General features: G+C 43.6%; 1 protein-coding gene across 7 annotated transcripts in view; it reads left to right on the top strand.

Moving 5' to 3' along the window:
* LOC146871964 (KAT8 regulatory NSL complex subunit 1-like) overlaps nt 1–23,003 on the top strand; it is a 1,874,485-nt gene extending 1,851,482 nt beyond the window's left edge. For all 7 annotated transcript variants that reach the window (XM_085652540.1, XM_085652525.1, XM_085652531.1 and 4 more), the window contains 2 exons: nt 12,386–12,638; nt 20,361–23,003. In XM_085652540.1, the coding sequence (XP_085508666.1) occupies nt 12,386–12,638; nt 20,361–20,567 (460 nt within the window). In that variant the 3' untranslated portion in view covers nt 20,568–23,003. The remainder of the gene's footprint in view (nt 1–12,385; nt 12,639–20,360) is intronic.
* Nucleotides 23,004–26,018: the final 3,015 nt, after the last annotated feature.

The following is a 26,018-nucleotide window of genomic DNA, read 5'->3' as shown; positions in this document are numbered from 1 at the left end:
GACCCACACAAGCAGTTCTAGAGGATGTGTAGCTATCCTCAAATGGAAGTCCCTTCCCCATAAGCTGCTACACATACCAGTTCTGAAAGGCAGATGTCTTTGAAAAAATTAAACTGATGGATGCCTCATTGGCAGTCTGGTCTATACAAGCTAGGATATCTGTATTAGGTTATGCCTTTCCTACGTATCCCAGATTTTCACAGAATTTGGCTCTTCGTGACGGATAATGGCCAGAGACTGGAATCTTGTCCCTGATCCACTACTAGACTGGATAGACACAGCTGATCGTGGCAACAACTTTAATAGGGTGCTGTTGCAGTACACATTGTTGGACTGTGAGTTTTCAAATATCTTGCACCTATTACACAACAGTGACTGAGACTGCACGTTTTTTGGTTTTAAAAAAAAAACAATTTTTAGGCATTCCTGTAACATCCAATGTTGAAACTGTTGTATGGCAGAAAAGAACGTACAGGAGTGAAATAAATCAGTAACAGAAGAAAATTGCAGGTCATGCTTTAGTTAATGGAGGGTGTACATATTGCTGTGTTGTATGCAGTCCTCGTGTAAGGGTTGGGGCCCGTTTTAACACCCCCCTCAACTTCAGCAGTGATCACCCTGCATATTATTGATAAATGTACATGTTAAAAAATTCTTGGTAAAATACTAGCCACTAGGCTTAATGAGGTAATGCCATCATTGTCTGAGACTCTCAGGTGGTTCTTGTACCAGCCCATTCGTCCACAAATCATTTTGAGACCACTGGTTCACCTCCTGTGGTATACTAGAGGTCTCTCAAGCAAAACTGTGGCTGGGTGAAGAGAAGGGCTTCAACAGAGTCCATTGGGCTCTCTTAATAACTCTAGAAAAGAGTAAAGGGGTAAAGATTTTTATCTTAAAGGTTAATTGGCTACCAGAACGCATCTGCCCAGCTGAACTGTAGAGTGTTTTTATCCCAATCACTATCAGCCATACGAATTGTGCATCAGGGGTGCCCATTCTTGCAGTGAATTTCCTTCTGGCACTACAACCATTGCCAGATTAGGTTAGTCTTCCGGACACTATAGTAAACATGGCTTTCACCTGTGGGCTCAGTAAAGTCTTTTCTATATTCTGACGATATTCTGCTGGCTCTCCTCCACCCTGAGGCATCCCTCTCTTCCCTTTTTAGGTCTCGCCTGACCAGCGCTTTAGCGCTGCTCTGGCGAGACTTAGAGTAAGCGCGGTTTGGAAGTGCAAACAGTGGCTTTGCAGGCCTCCAACTACAGTGCATGTGACCCGTCCGGGCGCGCGCACCATTTGGAGTCCTGCAACCACTTGTTTGCTTTCACTTTAGCCGTGATTCATCGCACCATTTGGCAGCCTGCGTGCCCGCCCCCACTCCCCTTCCCACTCCGTCAGCTTCAGTGCGCGCTTGTTTAGGTTGTGCCTACGACGCTTGTAAATCATGCCTTATCTCCTTACATTTGCTGTGCATTTAAAGATCAACGCCAAATGTTACCAGCAGTTTTGGAGGTGCCTTCCCCTCTTTCCTTGTACTGCTGCTGGGTCTTTAAAGTACAATGCTGTCAAAGTAAACTTCGTGTAAGAATTAACACTGCCTCGGCTGTGAGAGCGCGTGAACTTCAATGCTCAATTATTATTTACAGGAGCACTTTACAGAAGTGCCTGCGCTGTTAAATCCTGGCTGAAAGCTTTGGTTGTGTGCGCGCAGACACATCTGCTAGAGGTTCGCAGTGGTATAGGCAATGTACTATATGTATGTGATCGCATTTTCCCCAGGCCGTCCGATCTAGCACCACCTCCAACCCTCCGCTGGTTGTTTACCTGAGTCCAGTCCCTCCCTTCCTCCTCTCACGTCTCTGCTTTTAACTCCCGCCCTGTCTCCTTTGTGTTGCTGCTCATTAACGCCCCCCTCCTCTAATACCCCAACCTTGTTGCTTGTTCCAAGCATGTCATTGCATGTGGAAGTTGTTAACAGATGCATGTGTCTGCTGTAAATTAAACAGCTTTTCGACATGCCCTTACGTGTTAATCTTTGAACATATGTCTCATCATAGTATGTTCTTCTACTACGTATCCCCACTGTAGCAATTATTTGACCTTTTAGCGCTTTCCCGTAACACTTGGTGATCTTGTAAACCCTAATGTTCAGCATGCACTTTCAGTGCTGGTTATTAATAGAGCGTACATTTTCGGCGTTTTTTTTTCAGGGACTTATAGCATGTGAGTGCATGTTCAATTTATAAGGAGATGTTCAACATGATCATAAACTTAGATCTTGTGAACACACTTTAGGCATGCTATTAAACATGGGGGTTGTGAAAATGTTCAGCTAGTCACGCATGGCACGTTTATCTTAAGAGCATATTTTCGGCTTGTTTTACGTGGATTATCTAGAGAGATCTTACCACGTCGAATGTGGAGTTTGTACTGAGGCTTTTAGCTGAAGAAGATTCTCTGAGAACTGGCCCCCAAAGAATCGCATGCTAAGAAACCCCGCAGTGTACATGCAGGGGCATGCGAGCATAAAAGCCAGGGGTTATTTGGTGTAAGCAGGCAAAAATGTATTTATTTGGAAGTAGGTTGTAACCAAAATGTGCCACTGGCCTACAAATCACAGTTCGAAAGCAGCAGCATTCATAATTGTGGATATGTCACGGCCCGGAGAAGGTTAATGAGAGGGTTCAATAACACGGACATTCCAGGGCTTCTACATTTCAGTTACAGCTCCTGTCTGGCTCCATTCCCCAGTGATGAATTGTGCCACCTAGGAAATGAAGCACAGTACCCCTTAATAATTAATATTGGAAACATTCTATTTGCTTGATTTGTAAAAAAAAAAATAACTGCCAGGGCTCTTCTTAGAAGGCTACTGCACCCCGCACCACGCAAACCCGACAGCACTGCCATTGACAGTACCAACATAACACCTAAGCAGCAATATCCTACAAGTTTAACAATTCAGAGATTTCCAGCTTTCCAAAGCTATAATAACTGCATGAGAGGCTGGTATTATTCATGCCCAGTGTATGTTCACATAATAGACACAGATGATGTGCTCACCTCAGAATTAAAAAAGACAACCTCACCATGTGCTGGGCTGTCACTAGAGCCAGTGCTGACAATTATCTGCCAGTGCCGCGCACCGGAAACCGCTGACCCAAATTAAGCTTCTCTGCTTTTTGAACACTATGCATTAAATACAGTAATTATTGGAGTCACCAGCTATTGCCTGCTTATAGTTATTTGCAGGGGATTGGACTGTTGCTTGGAATGCCCTGACTTTGCTGAACACGTTACATGGAAACAAAAATCTGCACTGTTTTATGTGCTGGTATTCATTTACAAATGCAATACTATGAGATGGTCTGACTATTGAGTGGAACTGACATCATTTAAATTAATTGTTTGAAAATGAATCATACCTAGACATTCTGAAAATAAGACATGTACCTGCCACTCACGTACTTACTACGTAGGACGCCCCTGCATTAAAGGCGCTGTTAACTCGGTGACCGCCGGCCTCTCGTGACATTATTAGCTCTAGACGACTTCATGGATTCCGTTGTGCACATACTAAGCAATGTATGCTAAAAGGGTGAATACCTACCTGCCAGTTGCTGGTCATTTTCTGCCATTTGAACCCCAGGTTCATAAACACAAGAAATAATAACATTGTAACTAACTCAGCTATGTGTTCTAGCCCGGCTGATGAGGAGCAACACAACTATGTTTTTAACATTCAAATCTCAACAACCAAAGGCCACTTTCACTCCACTTACAGTGAGAACACGAGTTTGCACTACCCGACGACACTCAATGCACAAGCTTTTGTAATACAATAGGTCTCGCATTTACGCAAGTTTAAGCTGTTGGCATTGTAAATGACAATGTGTTTTATTTATGTTCCAAAACCAAAACATAAATAAAAGGCATTGTCATTTACAATGCCAACAGCTCAAACTCACGTAAATGCGAGACCTGTTGCATTGCAAATGCTTGTTCGATGTAAAATCAAGTGGGGGCAAAGGAGAAGCTCTACCCATGTCCTAAACTACTACAAGGGCTTTTCTCCGAGTACACCCAGTGAAATATGTGCTAATGGCCCTTAAAAGTAGAAATCACCAACTGGTCCTGAAAGAATGATTGTTTTTTTATTGGATGTACAATTTAAAATCTTCCCAAAAGATTACAGTTCCTGTGGACAAAAATAAAACTAACAAGAAATATTCTAATTGTGAATGTATTTTGGTCCTGAATCTCAACTGACGAAAAGTCACTCGGGACAAAGAGCAAATGTCACTAACTGTAATTATTTGTTCTTTCTGTCCCTTGAATTGGTCGATTCCTCATTTGGAGTTTTCCTCCCATGTTTTTAAGCAATGTATCACTGCCTACTCTTTTTTTAAATTATTATTTTATTTTTTACTTGGGGACCCATGTTCCACATGTATTCTTGGTACTCTTTTTTTCTCTTTGCATGCCATATTCTTTTGTTTGACTTATCACAGTTTAGGACTTCTCTACTGACCACATAGCTATCTGGCGAGAACTATTTCATCACGCAACATAACCTACATTTGAATATACAAACAAGGGCCTTTTTGGAGAGCCATTTCCAGTGATTGGCTATTGTGGTTCATTCAGCTGGCTTCCAGCATTGCGTAACAGGGTTTTTACGCGCCCTCCCTCTGCACCCTCTATACGCACACTCCTTCCATCCCACTCGTCCTTTTTTATTTATTTTTTAAACATAGGTTTCCGCTACTGACAGTCTTAGCTATCTGCAAGGCAAGCCAGTTGTTTACAATACATAACATGAGATTTTGGTCGGCTCCTTGTTAATGATTTGATAGCTTTTTTTGCTCCCGATTATTTGGCTTTTCCCCATTTTTAGTTTGTCCCACCCAGTAGCAGTGTTTTTATTGTATGAGTTTCATCTTTCCACTGCCTACTTTAAGAGTTTCTTCGCATGTTTCTGATCTGCCACTTCATGTGCTTTCTTTTAATCTCCAGTGCCCGATATTATCCATCCGCTCTGTCAAAATGACTAACTTTATTGTTTTATGCCCCACACGTTTTCATCCCTCTTTTCCTACTATCCGATGCTACCCATCTCTCTCCCTGCTTAAATTGTTTTAAGTGGCTGCCCGGCCGCTCTTTTTTGCACTTGATGCACACTGATTTTATTTTTATTTGGGAGGGGTGGGGTTATTTTAGTGTTATTGCATTGTCACCTGCCATGTTACAAACGTAAATTAACAATTTCGGCATATAGGCATCAGCAGCATCTTAAAATTCGTTTTATTTTGTGCTCATGCAATTGCAAAAAAGCATTGTCAAAGCTAATAGCCCTACCTTTAACAGATGTGACCTGTTTGCTGCTCCAGTTTTTGTGATTAATCGAAGTCCCAACACCTACAAAGTGATAGTTGGCAGCTCGGTTCTGTATTCGGAATTCCACGATGACGGTCATGTGCACCATCAGTCATGGCTGAGCTCTAAAGTGAAATAACCAAAATGGCTGCTGGTATGTCACAATGCATGGACGCATACGGTGCCCTTCTTAGAATTGCTAAAAAACATTTAAAGATGGTCACCGTGTGCACATATATCCGTCAATACACTCATAAAACGGCTATCTTGGAATGGATAACTGCCATTTCAAGATGCTTGTCGGGTGTGCACGACATTATGCACTACTGGACATTTTGGCTGATTGATTTAATTTACTTTTCCCAACATGTCTGAAGGCCATTTAGAATTGAAAAGTAAAAATTAACCACCACTGTCAGCCAATAGGTTAGCATTCATTTGAAGACCAGACCTGTTGACTTGTTTCTGAGTGTTTGAGTGAAATGTAATTGCATAATGCTGTACAACAAAGGTGCATGTTATTGAACCATGCTAAATTAAATGACAAAGCTTGAAAATGACTATTTCAGAATGCAACATAGTGGTTAAAGGTGATGCTATTCATTCTATCGCTGTAATATCCCTTGCTATTTTTCTCCTGCAAAAAGAAGAAATTGATTACATTGTTTGCCAAGCATGCACCTGGCAATGAAAGGAATGTACCTTGCGAAATTTCCCTGTTCGAGGCATGTGTGCTGTAGATACACATGCTTTGCGTACTCATGCCATCTAGTCTTGGGTCCGGATGTTTGCAGGTTTATTTTCTTCAAAGAAGTCTTTCCTAGTCACAAGATGACTCCTCCTTTCGGTGATAGTGCGCATGGGCATCGACTCCATTGTAAGTTTCTTTTCCTCCATCGGTTTCGGACGTGTATTGCTGCGCTCTGGTTCAAACCTGTCCTTTGGGTTCCGTTCGGTGCGCAAACCACTGTACCCTCGACAGTATTGTTATCATACGTGTTTTCCTCTCTCCGCATGTCCATTTGATCAGGGAAAGTCTCCTCTTCGATCGAAAACGTTGTGGTCGGCCTTCAGTCTAGCTGTATCGGTCCATTCTTCTACCGATGGAAAGGACCCTGTTTCAATGCTGTCCTCGGTGCTGCGACAACTACCCTCTCACCGATCTACATCAGATCTGTAACTAGTGCCTCTTACCATAGCACAAGGAAGTAGATTGCGAGGCCTGTCTGTCGTTCCGATCGAAAAAGACTCTTAGAGATCGACTGGCTCGATGACGAGAAATGCAGCGCCAAAGCACTCAACCTACTCCGGATTACTTTGGAGAAGAATCTGTGGAAGTAGAGGAAGCCTTCTCGGTCACAAACAGATTCCGACCTAGTGATCGAATTGGAGTCCTAGGACAGTCTAGCAGGACAGGTGGTCGTGAGTACTAAAACCCCCGTACCCCGTAAGTTATCTTCCACTAAACATAAGGCTGCGACGCCACCTCTGCCTTCAGGTCTTGTTCGGCACCAAGATAATGTTTCTGGCGCCCTGCCCTCGGGCCCAGCACCAAAACAAGTAATCAGACCTTCCGGCTCGGGATCGAGCCGGGACAAATAGTCTTCGGACCTGAAACATTCCACTCCGAAAGCCAAATCTAATTTGGAGCCGAAATCCTTCGTTTCAAAACAAAAGTCCGCTTCGGAGCCAAAGCCATTTGCTTCCAAGGACAAGTCCTATTCAGCACCGAAACTTTGGCGCCTACATCCAAAGAAGATATTTAAGAACCCCCGGAACCAATTTTAGACATTATGAAAGACAAATTAGATCCAAAGCAAGAAAAAAAACTTTATATCAATCCAGACTCTGGACATATATTAGCCAATATTCCTTCTAAAAGGAAAGTCCGTTCAGAGGACACTGGATACAAGATTCCCCTTAAGAAGAAAAGACATTGCTGCAAGTCCTATCCATCCAACTTTCCCATCCCTTCAATCGTCTTTACCAATACTGCCAGGCTTAGATCCACTACACATAACACCACAGGGATCACCTCACAGACAGCCTGATTTAGGAGATGATAATGATGACAGACAATATTCCTTTACCTACAGATCCGTGGGATGGTTATATTTATCCTCCTACAGATGAGCCAGATCTATACTCTGCAAAACCTTCACCTTCAGATGATAATGTTTCCTAGCTAGAGCTAACTTCCAGAGCAGCAGCATATCATGGGGTTACACTGCACAAAGAGACCTTAAATGACACGTTTTTTATTTGAGACACTAGGGTCATCACACAGTTGGCCAGAGTCTCCTTATGTTAAAAGGCATGATGAGACATGCAGATGACATTTTTAAGGACCCCGTTTGTGCACATTTTAACACCTAGGGTTGATAGAAAATACAAACCATCACCTTCTGCTCTGGTTTTCATTAAAGGAGAGCTCACTCTAGATTCACGGAGAAAAAGGCACAAGCTAGTCTAAGAAGGAAAACTTATATCTAATACTTATATTAGATGTGCGCTAGATGCTGCTGACACCGCAGCAAGAGAAGTTAACACCAGCATTCTCTTAAGTGGGCATGCCTGACTAAGAGTTTCAGGTTTCAAACCAGAAGGACAACAGTCTATTCCAAACACTCCTTTTAACAAACATCTTTTCGGACCTCAGGATAATGAGGTTTAAAGAATAAAAAAAAGACAGACATGGCAAAATCCACGAGAGCACTGCAATCTCCCTCAATCAGAAGCTCCTTTTGTCGCTCATCCTCTAGAGCAGGGTCTAAAACTACATCCTCCGACCCTAATACATCCTCATACAAGTCCAACAAGCAAGCCTCTTCTGGTAGCGGTTTCTTTAGAGGAGGGTACAGAAGAAACAATTTTAAGTGAAGAGGTGAGGGCACGTCAACACGTAGCTCCCCTTCTGCCAATAAGCAGTGACTTAACTACTCTTTCCCCCCCATCCCTAAAACCCAAATCATCTAACACCTGTTGGGGCAAGACTTCAACAATTTCTCCCCATTTGGCAATCCATAACATCAGACAAATGGGTGCTAGACATTATCCGACATGGTTATGGCCTGGAGCTCACCAGCAATCCTCCCAATATTCCACCTCGCACTCACAAACTCTCGGCAGAACACCTGCAGTTTCTCAAACAAAAGGTACAAGCTCTTTTAACAAAAGAAGCTATAGAACCAGTTCCAGTACAGTACCAAGGTTCAGGAGTGTACTCAATACTTTCTAGTCCCCAAGATAGATGGCTCCTTAAGAACAGTGTTAGATCTAAGGACGTTAAATCTGTACATACTTTCAGAACATTTCCACATGGTCACGCTTCAACAGGTCCTTCCACTGCTGCAGCAAAGTGAGTTTATGTCCACACTAGACTTTAGACGCATACTTTCATATTCTGGTTCAACCAGCTCATTGCAAATACCTCAGGTTTGTGATAGCAGTAAAACACTATCAATTCAAAGTACTCCCTTTCGGAGTAACTGCTGCTCCCAGAGTATTTACAACATTTCTGGCGGTAGTGAAGGCACATCTCAGATGACAACAAATTAATGTCCGATATCTGGACGACTGGCTCATCAAAGCTAGCACACACCAAAAGTGTCTAAACCACACTCAAACTACAGCAGACCTACTCTACCATTCGGGTTTCACAGTCAATGCTTAAAAGTCTCACCTTCAGCCTTCACAAATGCAGTCTTATCTGGGAGCGACTTTAAACACTTCCACAGCTCTAGCCTCTCCTAATGCAGCCAGAATTCAGAATATTCAATCTCTGCTAATACAGTTTCAGGCCAATCAATACTTAGTAGCCAGAAATTTCATGCAGCTGTTGGGGAATATGGTATCGTGCATCGCGATAGTGCCTTATGCAAGATTGCATACGCGTCCTCTACAGGAGTGCTTAGCACGTTAGTGGAATTAGTCTCAATTAACAGATCTAGTGTTAGACAGCCACACCCATCGCGGTCTGCAGTGGTGGAACACAGCAAACTTATAAAAAAGGGCTGCCTTCATCGACCCTGTTCCACAGATCATGCTAACAGCATACACATCCCTCACAGGTTGGGGTGCCCATCTTCATAACTTGACAAGTCAAGGTCTATGGGACAACAGGTATTAAAGCCCTACACATCAATTATCTAGAGCTTATAGCTGTATATCTAGCACTGAAAGCTTTTTTCCCCTCATAGGGAAAGTCGTCCCAGTCCACACCGACAACATGACAGCAATGTACTATGTACAAAAATGGAGGGGGTTCGGGGGGGGGGGGGGTCACATTCTCTGCAACTGTCACACCTCTCTGACAATTTGGCGTTGGGCAATTCATCACAAAGGCAATCTTCTGGCAGAGCAACTCCCAGGAGTGGACAATCAGATTGCCGACCTCCTAGGCAGAACACGGAAACAATTTCACAAGTGGGAACTTCATCCCCAGGTTCTCCTTCCATACCTTCAACAATCTAGATTCCCACAAATTGATCTATTCGCCACAATCGACAACTCAAAATGCCCAAACTTCGCCTCCAGGTTCCCACACCCTCTATCCAAAGGCAATGCTGTATGGATGAATTGGTCAGGGATCTTTGACTACACCTCTCTCTCTCCGTCCATTTCTGGTTCGGAAGCTCAGGCAAACATTCCTCATACTCATTCTAGTAACTCCCACTTGGGCTCGTCAACCATGGTTCACGACACTTTTAGAACTGTCAGTAGTTCTGCATCAAAAGGTACATCTCAATTCCAGTCTTGTCATGCAGAACCATGGAGAAGTCGGACATCCAAATCCCAAGGAGCTCAATCTAGCGATTTGGCTCTTGAAATCACAGTTTGTATATCTTAACTTGCCACCGGAATGTATGACCATTCTCAAAGAAGCAAGAAAGCCTACTACCAGAGCATGCTATGCAGCTAAATGGGAACAATTTGTTATGTATTGTACTAATAACAATATTGATCCTCTAAATGCATCTACTTAAAATATCATTTGTTACCGTCTGCATTTACAGCGTGCTGATTTAGCCTACACTTCCATTTGTTTGCATCTCGCAGCAATAGCTTCAGATTTGCAAAACAGATGTCTATCTCTGTTCAAGGTTCCAGTAATTGAAGCCTTTTTTGAGGGCCTTAAGAGAATAATACCACCCAGAGTACCTCCAGCACCAGTTTGGAATATGAACATTGTGCTCATGGGTCCACCTTTTGATTGGTTACACAACTGTCTGCTACAGTTTCTTTCATGGAAAATCGCCTTCCTCATTGCAATCACTTCATTAACAAGAATTGGTGAGCTACAAGCTTTAACCTTAGAAGAACTTGTGTTTCAACTTCATAGAGACAGGGTAGTTCTTCGCACCTACCCGAAGTTCCTTCCCAGAGGGGTTTCTGCTTTCCATACCAACCAATCAATTTGAGTTGCCTGTGTTCTTTCCTCAACCTGATTCTGTAGCAGAACGAGCCCTTCATACTCTTGATGTCAGAAGAGTGCTATTGTACTACATTGAAAGAACAAGTTTTTCGCAAAATAAAACTGTTCTTTGCATTTGCTACACCTCATAAAGGCAATCCCATTTCTAAATCTGACATTGCAAGAAGGATTAAGTGCATTCAAACCTGCTACGCTAAAGTTAAACAAACTTTATGCCTCCTAGAGCACATTCCACTCGTAAAATAGAAGCATATATGGCCTTTTTAGGTAACATCCCTATAGCTGACATTTGTAAAGCAGCAACATGGTCTTTTACCAAACATTACTGTGTAGATGTGTTAGCACGTCAACAAGCCAATGTAGGCCTAGCAGTGCTAAAAACGCTGTTTCAAACAGCTGCAACATCTACTAGTTAGCCACCGCTTTAGGAGAATACTTCTATATAGTCTGTGCAAACAGGGCTGGACTGGGAACCGAACTCAGCACTGGCAAATAGCTATGGCCAGTCGTGCCCTGTATGCAAAGCATGTGTATCAACAGCACACACGCCTCAAATGGATTATGCTATTTACCCAGTAAGCATCTGTTCTTGGCATGTAGAGCTGTAGATTCACATTCGCCCTCCCACCTCCCCGGGCACCGGTAGCTGTTGCAGTTTTGCATTATTTACATTACGTACGCATGTACATCTCTGTACTACACATAAATTACTCCATTCTCTCCCTCTTGTGGGAAAACAAACTAACAATGTAGTTGATGCTCATGCGCGCTAACACCAAAAGGAGGAGTCTCCTTACCTCGTGACTAGGAAAAACTTACAAACATCCTGACCCAACACTACATCGCAGGAGCATGCAAACAATGTGAATCTACAGCTCTACATGCCAAGAACAGATGCTTACTGGGTAAGTAGCATAATCTTTCTTTCCAATGGGCTGGAGCTTCTGGTAGCTGTATACTTTAAGGGATGAAGAAATGTACTTCAGTGTGCTGAAGTGCATTGCCAGCACCGTCTTTAACACAGTCTGTTTTTCCCTAAATCTGTCCCAGTTATCCTGGTGATCCCACCATCTTAAAGCACATTGTAAACAACTGGAAATGTCGGTACCAGAAAAAAACTGGTTGTGGCATTGCTACCAACTATGACCTCTGCTGCAGGTTTTGTGCTGATGACTTTGGCCTACCTTCTTTGGGTCATAGCTCACAATGGGAAACACAAGCTTTTGACAGTTATAATTTCATTTTAGTAGTATTTCATTTACTCTTTCAACCCTATTTGGATTTAGATACTGTTGTTCAGTGTTGTAAGTAGACCGCTTTAACTTACTGGTAAATAGTGCAATTTGTGTGTGCCAATCCCATGGAACAGTTTTGTATCCTAGTATGTCTAAGAATGAGAAAATAAGCTCTTAAAATGTTGAAAAACTCATTTAAACCTCCAGACTTAAATGTGTTAAGAATCTAATTACTTGGAAGTTTTCCTTTTGACTATACTTTTATGAATGACTGTCATGCAAATATTCTGTATTTATACATGTTTGCCTTTTGTGTTTTTTTACCCTTGACTTGTAGGTCCTACAGATCGTCCGACGGACGAACCACACCTCAATTAGGTAACACAAACCCATCGACCCCACAGCCAGCATCTCCAGATGGTGGGAACTGCCACAGCCTGTCTGAGTTTTCGCACGGCCAGTCACCACGAAGCCCAATTAGCCCTGATGCCCTCTCAGCGTCCCTAACCCCAGCTTCCTGTGACTCCCATAGGCTACTATCCAATGAGGATACAAGGTGCTCCACGCCAGAAATGGACCAAGACGAGCTTGTGAGTGTCATCTCAAAATTTAGATGCTACCAAAATGCAGTACCATCATGTAAATGGCTATATTACAGCCCGGGTTAGAAATGTTGCTATAATAGCGGGAAGGGACCCCACCATAGGTTATAAGGCTATTGCAAGTCGCAACTGAGTTTGATCACCATATAGAACAAAGCCAAGTCGCTTTGTAAGGTCATGGAACGTTATGACTTTCACTATTGTGCTAAATTAAGATTTAATGCCTTTCTGGAGTCTATATGCTATGCACTAGACTACAGAAAGGAACAATAATGGAGGTAACAAAAGAGCAGAGCCAGGGTGTCTACTCAGTCCACTTCCTCATCCACAAAACAGGATTTTCTATCGAGACCCATACTAGATCTGAGATTCCCGAACGCATTCACCATGAAACAGTGGTTTAATAGGACTGCACAGCAGGAAATCATCTCACTTCTGAAGAAAAGAGACTACATGGTGACCAGTGACCTCAAGGAAGCCTACTTCCACATCCCAATAAACAGCACCTGCAAAAAGTATCTTTGTGTGATAAACAGTTCTCATTGCCAGTTCAAAGTTTTACCTGTTGGGTTAAGGTTGGCACTGAGTACTCTCGTGCCTTGCAGTAGTAGCAGCTCACTTGAGAAGGCAGGGGATACATGTGTACCTCTAGCTAGTCCACTGGTTGACAAAGGTCATCTTGCCAGATCAATACCGGAAGAATGTACAAAGATATACACAATGCACAAACTGGTATATTTTTGTGAATATGGAGAAATGAGTAGTTTTGAAGCTTGAGGATTTTTCTGGATTCACGTGATCTACCTTCCTCCCCAATGAAGGGGAATGGTAAGGGAGGGGGTAGTCAAAATCGTAAACTTCACATGTAATTAGCCCTTAGTAGTTTAAAATTGCCTAAAGAGGAGCGTTTTTGGGGGGGGGGGGGCGCATGTGTAGATTCTAAAGATGTCAACCCTGCACTAGGGGTTACGTCATGGTGAATGGCAATACCTGCTTGTCGCTATCCAAAACTGCACCCAACCTCCAGTTGGCTGGAATACTTCATAGCATGTGAACCCAGAAGATTCTACAAGTTGAAAAACTTTTGTTACAGGTAACTAACCTTTTTCCTTGCTCTCTACAATAGATGGGGGCACCAGAACCCTTCCGTAAACCACTTAAATCCTTGGGGTCTTACTCTTTCATATGAAAGACATGAATAAAAGCAGACCTGCAGAATGCAAGTGAAATGTGTAGTGCAGTTAGTAATTTGTTGCAATATATGTTTGAATCTGTTCCAAGCAAGCCAGATTTTAAAAAATTCAGCTCCCAGATGTATAGAAACATGCAGAGATTGTATAGTCTTTAGAGTATGGACAAGCCTATTACCGTAAATAACTCCTTTCTGCTGATCACTGTTCATTTAAAAAAAAAAAAAAACACACATTTGAAGAAGGAAAAGCCAGTCTTCAAACTGCAGCTGTAATTATGCTATTAAGGTTGAGCAGATACGCCATTTCATTATTACTGGTGACTAGAGGCATCGCAATTCAACTGTAATAATAAAATAAGAGACTAGTTTTATACAGAGGTTGCAGGCTCCCATTTATTATATAGCATTACAGCCCGCTGCCCTTTTGTTAAAGGACCTCCTTCCGAGTTGTAAAGCTGAGGTGCAGGGAAGGCATATAATATGGGTAGAATGTACTAAAATAAAGGAGATAAAGTATACTCTCCTCCTAGCATGAGATAGGAAGCTTGCCCTGATTTGCTTGGCCTCTTCCCCCTGCCTGCAGGGTGTTGGTGGCCGCTTTTATTCAGTCTGGCAGTTTTGCAGAGTGAATCTTTCTGGATTCACTATGTTGTGCAGTATTCCGCCATCTAGTGGTTGGGTCCGGAATTGTAGTCTTTTTTCTCTCTCTTTTTTTTTTTTTTTTTTCCGGTGGCCCAGGTGGGCGTTGACATACCACCATTTGGTGTCCTTCGTGACATCGACGCACTTCCTCCGGAAGCTCCCACCTTTGTTAGTCATCTTCCGATTCTTTTTTCCGCCATTGGGTCTGGATCGTTGTCGAGGAGTTCCAGAGTTTTGGAAGAGGAATCGACGGAAAACAGGAAAAATAGTGAAAATCGAAGCTAATTGTCGCACCTGACTACAGGCCAGGTAGCCGGGACTACTAAGGAGAAGAAGATTCAAGGGAACTCTGCGTTCACACGAGAATGCACACACAGTTGGCCCCCTGAGCGCCGGAATGGATAAAACCCCCTTCAAGTTTTGCACCAATTGCCACCACAAATATGCCCAGAAGGACCAGCATCCAGTCTGCAACCTCTGCTTGCCGCTCGACCACAACAGCGAGGACTGCAACGTGTGCTCAGCGTTCACACCCAAGACCCTCAGAGTAAGGCAGAAGTAGAGAAGGGTGAACCACAACATGTACGGGCAGGGGCCCTCTCCATCGCTCCGAGACTTGGGCCTCTCCAGTGGAGAGGAGGACAACATCACCGAAGGACCAGAGGACTGCACGGTCGTCTAAGTCCATAAGAAAACGTCGAAGGAGGTAAGAGTCGATGACCCCCAAACACCCGATCGACACTCGAAAGAATGAGACAAAGTCCTCGAAGGGAAGAGTGCCGTCGAAACTCTCGACGAAGGCAATTGCACCCAAGGACAAAGATCCCAGCGGATCCTTCGAAAAGGATTCCCGGACGGCAAAGACCCACGAAAAATCAAGGTCATCGAAGGAAGCCCCTGAAAAGGACTCCGCGACGCCAAGAAAGGAAGGATCGACACCTGCTTTGACGACAACGTCGACGGCCGCCAAACGCTCAAACCCTCTATGCCGAATAGGCTGCTGAAATGGAAAGGAAGAAAAGGAAGCTTGAGGCCGAAATGGCGAGCATCCTGCAGCGGAAGAAGGACTAAGACGACAAGATGGGTTGGTACACCATCCCGCCGAAGCCCATGGTCGAAAGGGACTTCAAAGACCCTGAACTGCCGAAAACGCATAATCCGGTCGAAGAACAGGAAGAAGAAACCCTGTATTACTTCAAGGGAGAAGGCGAGGAGGAACAGCTAACCTACCAGGACTCGACGTCCTCGGAGGCGCAAGACCTAGAGTGGCAGGATCTCGACGCAGACATGCCAGAAGGGGCCCTTCGAGGCCTTTGCCACCAGGCGATATAGGGATCTATTATTTGGTGGTCAAGAATGCTGCACAAACATATGGGGTAAAATTGCTTTCTCCTGGAGACTCTCTTACCCACACAAACAAGAAGTCAATTCCTGCCCATGCTCCCTAGTGTGCTGGACCAGGGCAGAAAGGCTGTCAAGGAACCAGCTATATGTAAGTCTGCAACCCCAAGAGAAAAAGTACAAGCACTCCTCAAAGGACCCTGCATACATTCAAGGATCAGTGCCAGCCGATTCAATCATCACTGCAACAGCTAGGAAAAGGGCAAATGTGCCCACAAGTGCTGGACCACCTCCTGACAAGGAGAGTAGGAGAATGGACCTCACAGGGAGGAAGGTAGAACGGAGTGCAGCAATCCAATGGCGCATCTCCAACTCCCACGCCCTAATCAACAGGAGGAAGTAGGGCAACTCCTGAGGCACCTACCAGAACAGTACCAGCAGAGGGCAACCCACCTGGTAGAAGAGGGGATAAACATGACGAACGCATGTTTAAAGTCCGCCTTGGACGCATCGGAGACGTCCAGTAGGCAGATGATGATCGGGGTGACAGAGAGAAGGCACGCATGGCTGAGGATTTCGGGATTCAAATCTGAGGTACAGAATAACATCCTGACCATGCCCTTCAACGTAGTACAACTTTTTGGGACACCAGTCGGCGAAAAGTTAACTCAAGAAGGACAACGAAACTGCAAGGTCCACGGGAGCACTGCAGTTCAGAGGAATGAGAAGGGGTACACCCTCAAGAAGGCCGAATGGTAGGGGAGGCAACCAACCAAGTACCTCGCACCAAACCTTCCAACAAGGTTATCAGGGAAACTGCCAGGGACAGCAGCAGCAGAACTGGCAGTACCAGCCACAGGGCCAGTCCTTTCCAGGTCGCTCGAAAGGACGAGGACAGGCACAGAGAGGGGGGCAAAAACCCACCTCCAAGTGACATTGCCAAAAGGCAGACGCCCACCCAGATAACACCTCAAGGGGGGCATCCAAAGAGGAAAAAGGTTCAAGAACTGTTTTCACAAGACAAGCAGTTTCCAGAGCATATAACACCGGTAGGAGGCAGAATAAGGAACTTCCTCCAAGAATGGAAGGAGGGCACAACGGACAAATGGACACTAAACATCATACAATACGGATACTGTATAGAACTAATAAAACCTCCAAACAAAAAGCCAAGCAACAAGTCACACTCAGCAAAATAACTTTCACTCTTGATACTAGAAGCACAGGAACTGCTCAGCAAGGAGGCAATAGAGATAGTACCATACAAGGAAAGAAACAAGGGTGTTTATTCCAACTACTTCCTAGTAGCAAAGGTAGACGAAGCACTAAGTCCTGGGACTTAAGATTCTTAAACAAGTTCATAAGGACACAGAGATTCAAAATGACGTCTCTGCAAGAAGTAATACCCCAGGTACATGAAGGGGATTACTTGGCAACTATAGATTTAAAGGACGCGTACTTACACATTCCCATCAACAAACGACACAAACGCTTATTAAGGTTTCTGATCAGCAAGACTTACTACCAGTTCACGGTGCTCGCATTCGGGCTCAAATCAGCGCCATTGGTGTTTCCATATGCCTAGCAGCAGTAGCAGCGCACCCAAAGAGGCAGGGAATACATGTATACCCCTACCTCGACAACTGGCTCGTAAAAGCTAGCTCCCACAACCAGTGCAAACAGCACATCCAGCAGGTGATACAAACTCTAAGCCAACTGGGGTTTTCAATCCATTGGGGAAAGTCGTCAATAGAGCCAGAACAAGTGAAAATATTCTTAGGGGCAGAGATAAACACCATACAAAGCAAGGTGTTCCCCAGCACAAAGAGAATTTCGGCAATACTGAAGGAAACATGTCTGTACTGCAGTGAGCAAACTAATTGGAATGGTCACAGGCAACAGGGAGTTGGGAAGATCTAGTGGTTGTCACACACGCAATGCATCAGGAAATAGCGTGGTGGAACAAGGAAAACATATCACAGGAGAAACCATTCACACAACCAACTCCAACAGTGACCATCACAACAGACGCTTCCCAGCTGGGGTGGGGCGCGCACATGAACAAACTCAAGGTGAGGGGGCTATGGTCGCAGCAGGAAGCGGTCAAGCACATCAACTACCTAGAGCTAAAAACTGTGTTCCTAGCCTTAAAAGCCGTTCAGAAGGAGCTGTGCGGAAACAGGGTGTTGATCCAAACAGACAATACAACCCCCATGTTCTACATCAACAAACAAGGAGGAACACAATCAGTAGCACTAACAGGACTAGCACAGAAGATATGAGCATGGGCCATTCCATTAAGAATAGACCTACTAGCAATACCTCTTCCAGGGAAGTACAATGTAGAAGCAGACAGACTCAGCAGGCAGACGTCTGCATCCCATGAATGGGAGATCAACCAACAGGAAATACAGAAAGTATTCCGGAAGTGGGGTACGCCGCAAATAGACCTATTAGCAACACACCAAGATGCAAAATGCCACTCTTCGCAACCAGACCATCGGTCACAAGGGAATGCGCTATGGATAAGTTGGTCAAAGACATTTGCATACTCTTTTCCCCCGATACCACTGATACACAGGGTACTCAGCGAATGCAGGATCAGCAACATGTCACTGATACGAATAGCACCTCAGTTTGCCAGACAGTCCTGATTCTCACAAATAAGGGAGATGGCGCAAGCACCAGCACACAGATTCCCAAGAAGAAGGGACATGTTAACAATGCAGAACGGAAGGGTGCTACAACCAGAGCTCAGCCTAGCGGCATGGCTCCGGAAGACCTAGAGTTTGCACACCTCAAACTACCGGCAAGCACAATGGCAGTGCTCAGGGAGGCAAGAAGACCTAGCACAAGAAAGTGCTACGTAGCAAAGTGGAAAAGATTCTCCGAAAGGTGCATTAGGGAGAAACTACAAAGGAAAATCACAAGGGAATCAACAGTACTAAAATACTTAACACATCTACTACAAAGTAAACTAAGCTACACATCCCTTAGGGTTTCACTTAGCGGCGATAGTGGCTTACACAAGAGGAGAAACAGGGAAAAGTTTCTTCACCTCCCAAGTAGTAAAAATATTTCTAGAAGGAGCACAGAGAATCACACCTCCAAACAGAATGCCAGCACGGAACCTCAACGTAGTGCTAACTCAATTGATGAAGGCACCATTTGAGCCTATTCACAAGGCTACACTGCACATGCTCACGCTTAAGACAGCCTTCTTAGTGGCTGTCACATCACTACGAAGGGTTAGTGAGCTGCAAGCGCTAACACTTCAAGAGCCCTACCTACAAATGCACAATGATAGGATTGTAATGAGGACAGACCCACACTTCATGCCAAAGGTGGTGTCTCGGTTCCACATCAGCAAAACAATCCAAATACCTAGTTTTTTCCAAAAACCAACCACAAACACAGAAAGGGCGCTACACACACTGGACGCCAGGCGGACTGTAATGCACTATATAGAAATGACAAAGGAGTGCAGAAAGACAAAGCAGTTCTTTGTTTCCTTTGCCAGCAGTTTTTTGGGACGACCAGTTACCAAAAATACCATTGCACGGTGGATTGCACAAACCATACAACTATGCCACAAACAAGCAGGACAACGGTTACAAGGAGCAGCACATGCTCACTCAACAAGGAAGAAAGGAGCAACAATTGCATTTCTAGCTAACACACCAATTCAAGACATTTGCCAAGCCGCAACATGGTCTTCAGTGCACACGTTCACTAAGCACTACTGTGTAGATATCCAAATGAACAAAGAAGCGCAAGTTTGACAGAAGGTCTTACAAAACATATTCAGTAACCAGAGCTAATCTTCCACCCAGCCTCCACAATAAGGACAAACCGCTACAAAGTCTATGCACAGCATAGTGAATCCAGAAAGATTCACACTTCAAAACGTATAGTTTCTTACCTGTTGGTGTAGTTTTGCAGCTTGAAGACTTTCTGGATTCACTAGCGAACACACCCTCCTCCGCCAGAAAGATGAGACAGGAGGAAAGTGATTAAAACTGGAGAAAGACTTAAAGATAAGAGGAAAAGCAAAGTAACACAAGACAAGAAAAAAGAATCCGAAGATGGCGACCAAAGGTGGTTAGCTTCCGGAGGAAGCGCGTCAACGTCACGAAGGACACCAAATGGTGGTATGTCGATGCCCACCTGGGCCACGAAAAAAAAAGGAGAGAAAAAAACTGCAATTTGGACCCAACCACTAGATGGTGGAATAATGCACAGAATAGTGAATCCAGAAAGTCTTCAAGCTGCAAAACTACACCGACAGGTAAGAAACTATACGTTCTTAGACTGATGTGGTGCTCAAGTGATGCGATATAAAACCACAAATGGGTCGTAAAGTGGTAACCTTTTTCAGTGTTTTTAATTATCATGCAGTCATTTCTTTGGCATTGTTGCTACTACTGTGGTGAAATTATGTTTTTGGCATTGAGTGTAGTAGGTAGAAGTGTTGATATTCAGGAACATAACCAGTGTTTCACAAGACTGTCGTTAACATGGTATTTCTTTTCCAGACTGTACAGCCGTGGGAAAGGAGATACTTCCCCCTTCCTTATGACCCCAAGACAAAAAGTGAAGACCAATTGGATTTGCAGGAAAGGATGTTCCAAAGCTCGCGCAGCACATCTGGAAGTAAGACAACGAAGGAATTGGAGACCTCGCCCCTCCTCTCTGATACTAAGGGTAGAAATCCAGCAACTCCGCGGCCGACACACAGATAAAAAAGAAAATGAACATTGGCATTAAAGCTTCAGAGCGTTATCGTTTGATATTCAAACATCCTTCAGAGAAAATATTTCACAGTTTTTAGTGAATTTAAGGAGTTTAGAAGCTGTTTTGTTTTTTGTTCCAAGTTTTGTTTTTGTCTCAATCACCCGCCATGTGCCCCCTTTAAATAAAAAAAACACCAAACAAAAAAACTCCCAAGTTATCACCGGACAAAGAACTACCAATTACGGATACAATGAGATTTTCTCCCAGTTCGTATGTGCAGGCTATCTTGGAGGAGTTGAGCAGTCTAGCAGACTTGAAGGCTTTGAGATTTTTGGGGGTTTTTTCATTGAAAGGGGATGGACATTTTGGATTCCTGTTCCCTTTTCCTTGATTAAGGTTTTAATGGAATAAAATTAGTGGTGAAAAGGAATTTTCAAATGTTCGTAGTGTTTTGTCCTCAACCTGTTACACACCCCTTTGCTTCCCAGCATATGCTATGTGTATGGTTACCTTACTGTTTGTCATAACCATGCGTGTGTTCGTTCTGAGGTCCAAAGCTTTAGAAAGCACAGAAGCCACAAAATTCGATAAGCAAAAAAGACATTTAGTCAGTTTGCGCAGGCAAGCAGTATATTCACAAGCTCATTTGACTCGTAAGTAAAAAAAAAAAAACGTATTGGACCAATTAACATAAGTTTAACTTCGTTGTACATTTTTGCCTAATTAATAGCTAGTGCCTGATTTCCAAAATAATGTTCATAATGTGCGATTGCTTGCTTATTCCAAATGCTAATTCATAAGAAGGAAGAGCTTTGCGTAGCGGGACATGTGATAGCTTCCATAACAATTTAATGGCTGACCTCTGGTTAGAATGTTTTCATAATTTTTTTTAACATTAGAAGGGCATCAGAGATCAGTCGATGCAAACTTATGTTAAATTGAAACCGCTTGTGCAACTTATGCTATTAGTAGGTGCACACAGCCAGGACTACTCCTTCCCTACAGAGCATAGTGATGACATCTGTTCCTCACCTCATACAGCACCACAGGGTCGTCTTGAGATGGCAAAGATTGTGTATGAATACCTATTAAACGGTTTGTAGCATGGCAAGTGAAATATTGATTTCTTTAGAAAGGAACACTTAATGGAGTTTCTTGATTCATGTTGATTAATATCCATGAAACCATAATCTGCATTTTATTTATGCCACCAAATGTTCAGCACACCTATCCGATGAAGCACACATGGCATGATTTTGGCAGTTTGTCTGCCCATCATGCCTGCTCCTAGTAGGATCAGTTGCTCATTTGCGCTAGCACATTTTATTGTACATCAAATTAGCAGCAGAGGTACCACAATATATAAACATATCCCCTAGTAGAAAAGTTTCTCAAAATGACTTGCAAAAACATAGTTGATAAAATAATTGTTTTTAAACCTTTTTAAAATCTTGCGTGTGTGGACCATAATATACTGTCCACTCGCTCATCTGTTGTGAATTTCTTGCCTGCTAGCAGGTGACCCATTTTAGTAAATCTAGGCAATACTACCTTAAATATCGATATTGATATTCCATTGTTAAATTAGGTGTGATGTTTAGCTGGTCTGCATTAGGAAACCAACCTAACAATGTACCATGCACGTCGTGGCTCTGTCTGTGCTTTCTACTTGCCTTTGTCCTCTTCAATATCCCACATACCTTCTGTGCTCCTTTAGAATTTCATTTGGGCAGCACTTAAATCCTAGATATGTTTGTGAAAAGCTGCTTACCAAATCTGTGCACTAGTGGTGGCTTTAGCCCTTATTTCACGTGCAAAGAGGAAACGAAACAAATTTATTTTACCCTATTCCCCATTGTCCTTATTTTGTGCACCATTGGCAAAGACATGCTTAATTGATTTATATGAGAACAGTACTTGTGTGGCATTTTAAATACATTATTTCTTTTCTTTTCTCAATTCTACCTCTCCTGGCATAATATTACAGCCCTAGAACTATAAGCTGACTCCCATAAGGTTGTGTTTGAGGGTGCCCTTACACATTGTTTTAGTTTAGGCCTATTTTTCATCTTGAACATATCTGAATCATAAGTTCTATCTGATGGTCAAAACACATCACAGCCTGTGCTTCAGAAAGAAGCCTTTTTCTCTCTAGAGTGATTTCATTTTACTTCTGGCTTTTTAGTGCAGGAAGCGATCTTCAACTAACTACCATCATACCCTTTGAGCTACTTTGTGGTGCATTGTAACAGCTGCCTCCACCCACTTGGACTACGGTTTAATTCTTTTCACCACAGATTAAGCTCCACTTCTGTAACAATTTGAAGACAAAGTTATATACAAATTAATAGTTTTTAAGGCCGTGTTTGACGGCAATCCTTCATTCTGACGGGCCTTTTAAATTTCAAGAAAAAAATCAATAAAGAGGAAAATAGAAAACAGTCTGTTCTCACATTGTTCTCTGGTTTTGTATCCTCAGTAATGTCCTTGGAGATATGTTGAGCATTCTTGTCTCATTGTTAGCATTGTGCCTGTCTTCTGTATATTCACATCACCAAAAAAGCAACAAGTTTATGTGTATTTTTTCATTTTATAATCGTATAAAAAGTCACTAAACTGCTTAATGGTCAGGTTTTTGTTTTTCACAACTTTGTACATTTTGCAAGGTTTTTTTCTTTGTTTTCTGTACTTGAGTTTAAATGGTTTATTCGCCTTCTTGTTACTTAAGAAACAAAGATGCGTAGCATATCTCTATGCATTAAGTGCTTTTTAATTTAAAACGTTGAAAATTATGAATCGCCTTTTTAGCGTTGTACAGGGAAAAAGAAAATCCCTGTATTTTGTAAATATTCCCTCACCTTCCTCTGAAGAGTTATGACGGCAAGAGATGTAGCTGCCCCTCTGAATGTGTGGAAGAACATGTTTTTTCCCCTCTGTGCAGAGCAGGTCTTCGTTCCTGCCCTAATTCTGTTGGCAAGCACAAATAGGTGCTTATAAAAAAAAAAGAAACATACAATTTAAAAAAATTAAAAAATGTTAAAGAACGTTATAAAAGTTCAATTTTCTTTAAATTATAGTTACATTTTTGAGTGTCAGTATAACAAAGGGATTTTGATTTTTTGATGGAAGAACATTTTTGAGATGTGTGCTAATGGTTATTTCTCTTCCAGGGGATACTCATCAATAGTCATAAGCACTGAATAGTCACGCCCACGTGCGGGGACCCCGGAGCAATAGCTAATAATATGCATATATATACATATATAAATACCTATATATATATATATATATATATATATATAGATAATATGCATATATATACATATGCAGCCTGAAAACATATTACTAGGCTCAAAACTGCCTGCCACAATTGCATTGTAAATCTTATACATTTGAAATAATAAAGAAACGTACATCATGATATTTTCATGATACAGATAAAGAAAACTGCTTTCAGTTTGCTTTGAAAAACACAACCTTTATTTTCAAAGTAAAAAGGCAAGATCATAGAGGCAGATTAGCCTAGAGAGGCTGCATATAGAACAATTGGAAAAACTGGCGCTGTGCCTTTAAGACCTCCAGGAACCCCCAGGGTCCCATCATGCACCACAGGTGACAGGTCAGTTCTTTTCTCCGGCTCCTTCTGTGAGGATCCTGGAGCATTGAGCTCGCCAGTTAGCGTTTTTTTATCACTAATTGTTGGTATAAAGTGGAATTTTTTAGTTTCACTCTACGTCTTTAGTACTTGGCTTACTAAATCCTGTTGTTTTTCTCAGTTTTGTCTATTTTTACCTATCATAATGCCGGTCTTATTTAATAAGTGCCCGGCCTGTGGAAAAAAAATGGCTAAGTCAGACCCGCACTCTGTCTGTATTTCTTATCTACCTTCATCTCACAAGCCAGACCAGTGCTACTACTGCAGCAAGTTTTTCAAAAAGAACCCTTAGAGAAAGGGAGAAGATTAAACTGCACTCTATGCAGGAGAGAGGAAAGGATGCAGCAAGTGGCCGAGAAGGACATCCCTTAAAGAAGCCCTCCTCTCAAACAAGGCTGGGGCGCAAAGAAAAAGGTGAGAAAAGAAAACACCTATATCACACGCTGTCAAGGGACAGATCGGCTTCCAAAATACCTTTGTGCTCCGACTCAGCGTCGACGCCGAGGTCTTCGCCGTCGAAGCTTCAGGTGAGAAGTCCCATCACAGGCCGAACTAGACACCACCGCGTAGGCGGTCCAGGTCTGGCTCGCCCACGACGGCAGGCGGCCTTTGCTTGACGTCGAAGCCCGCCATCGAGAGTGTCCGCGGCGACGTCGAGAACACCACAGACGTCGGTAGGTCCACACACATCGACTTCGAGCCAAACACCGAGGGCCTCGACGCCGGTAAGGAGCAGTCGCTCTCCGACGCGTCAGCACAGGCATTCGCTGTCGAGGCGCACAACGTCGATACATCTGTCACAGAGGAGGTCGACAGCAAGGAGGTCACCGTCGAGGAGATCGACGTCGAGACCTCACACATCACCCTCTGGACCTAGAAGGTCAGGAAGACCACGGTCTAGATCGATGGTGAGAAGATCGACATCGAGAAGATCGCAGTCCAGTCACAGGTCTCCTCCTGCCAAGAGACCTAGGGCGACGTCGAGAGACCGCTAGACGCCGAAGGATGTCCAGGTCGTGACCGCCAGGAGTGTCTCTTCCTCCCCGGGACTTCTGATAGTTCGAGTCACTCCTGAAACCTCACCAGTTCTGGCTCCAGCCCCTGCAACTAACATCTCCCCGAGATGGCTGGGGGATATAAGGGAGTGGAAGATCCGAAGGATAACTAGACCTTCACATACCCCTAGCAGATCCAGATCTCCTATAATACAATCAGGGCACTCCTCGGAGAGACATGAGCGACGTGCCACTCTGCGAAGGTCACCGGCTTTGAGAAGGCACACATCACGTTCTCCTAGGATTCTGGCATCCAGATCTCGCCACCGCTTTCCTAGGAGACGAAGCCACAGATCTTCTTCGTGGTCCTCAGACTCCAGACCATCAAAGGCGGACTACTCTCTTACTCTTTCTTCCTCTCCTCCCAGTAAAGTATCGCGCATTGATGACATTGTAACCTTCAATTAGGTCTTGTGTAGAGGGGCTGCGAAGCTTCATATTGAGATGCCTGTTTCTACTCCTACAACATCAATCATCTTCGAAATACTTCACCACAGGTCTTCATCTAGACCTTTGCTTCTCCTGGTGCCTTGCCTGCTAGAGCCTGCTCTTCAGAAATTCCTGACTCCAGTGTCGGTGGGTGTGGCCCCGTCGCGGATCACTAAGATGTACAAGGCTCCTGAGCAGGACCTGCTATTTCTGAGAGCTGATCCTCCTCCGGACTCTGTTATTGTGTCAGCGGCACGGAAGAACCAGACGGGGGCAGCATCATCTGTGGTTCCCCCGGATAAAGACAGTAAGGCCTTGGA

Source organism: Triturus cristatus, chromosome 1_1 (genome assembly GCF_964204655.1).
Source record: "Triturus cristatus chromosome 1_1, aTriCri1.1, whole genome shotgun sequence".
NCBI classification, from domain to species: Eukaryota; Metazoa; Chordata; class Amphibia; order Caudata; family Salamandridae; genus Triturus; species Triturus cristatus.
Note: the sequence above shows the minus strand (reverse complement) of the source record. Positions and strands in the feature narration are given on the sequence as shown.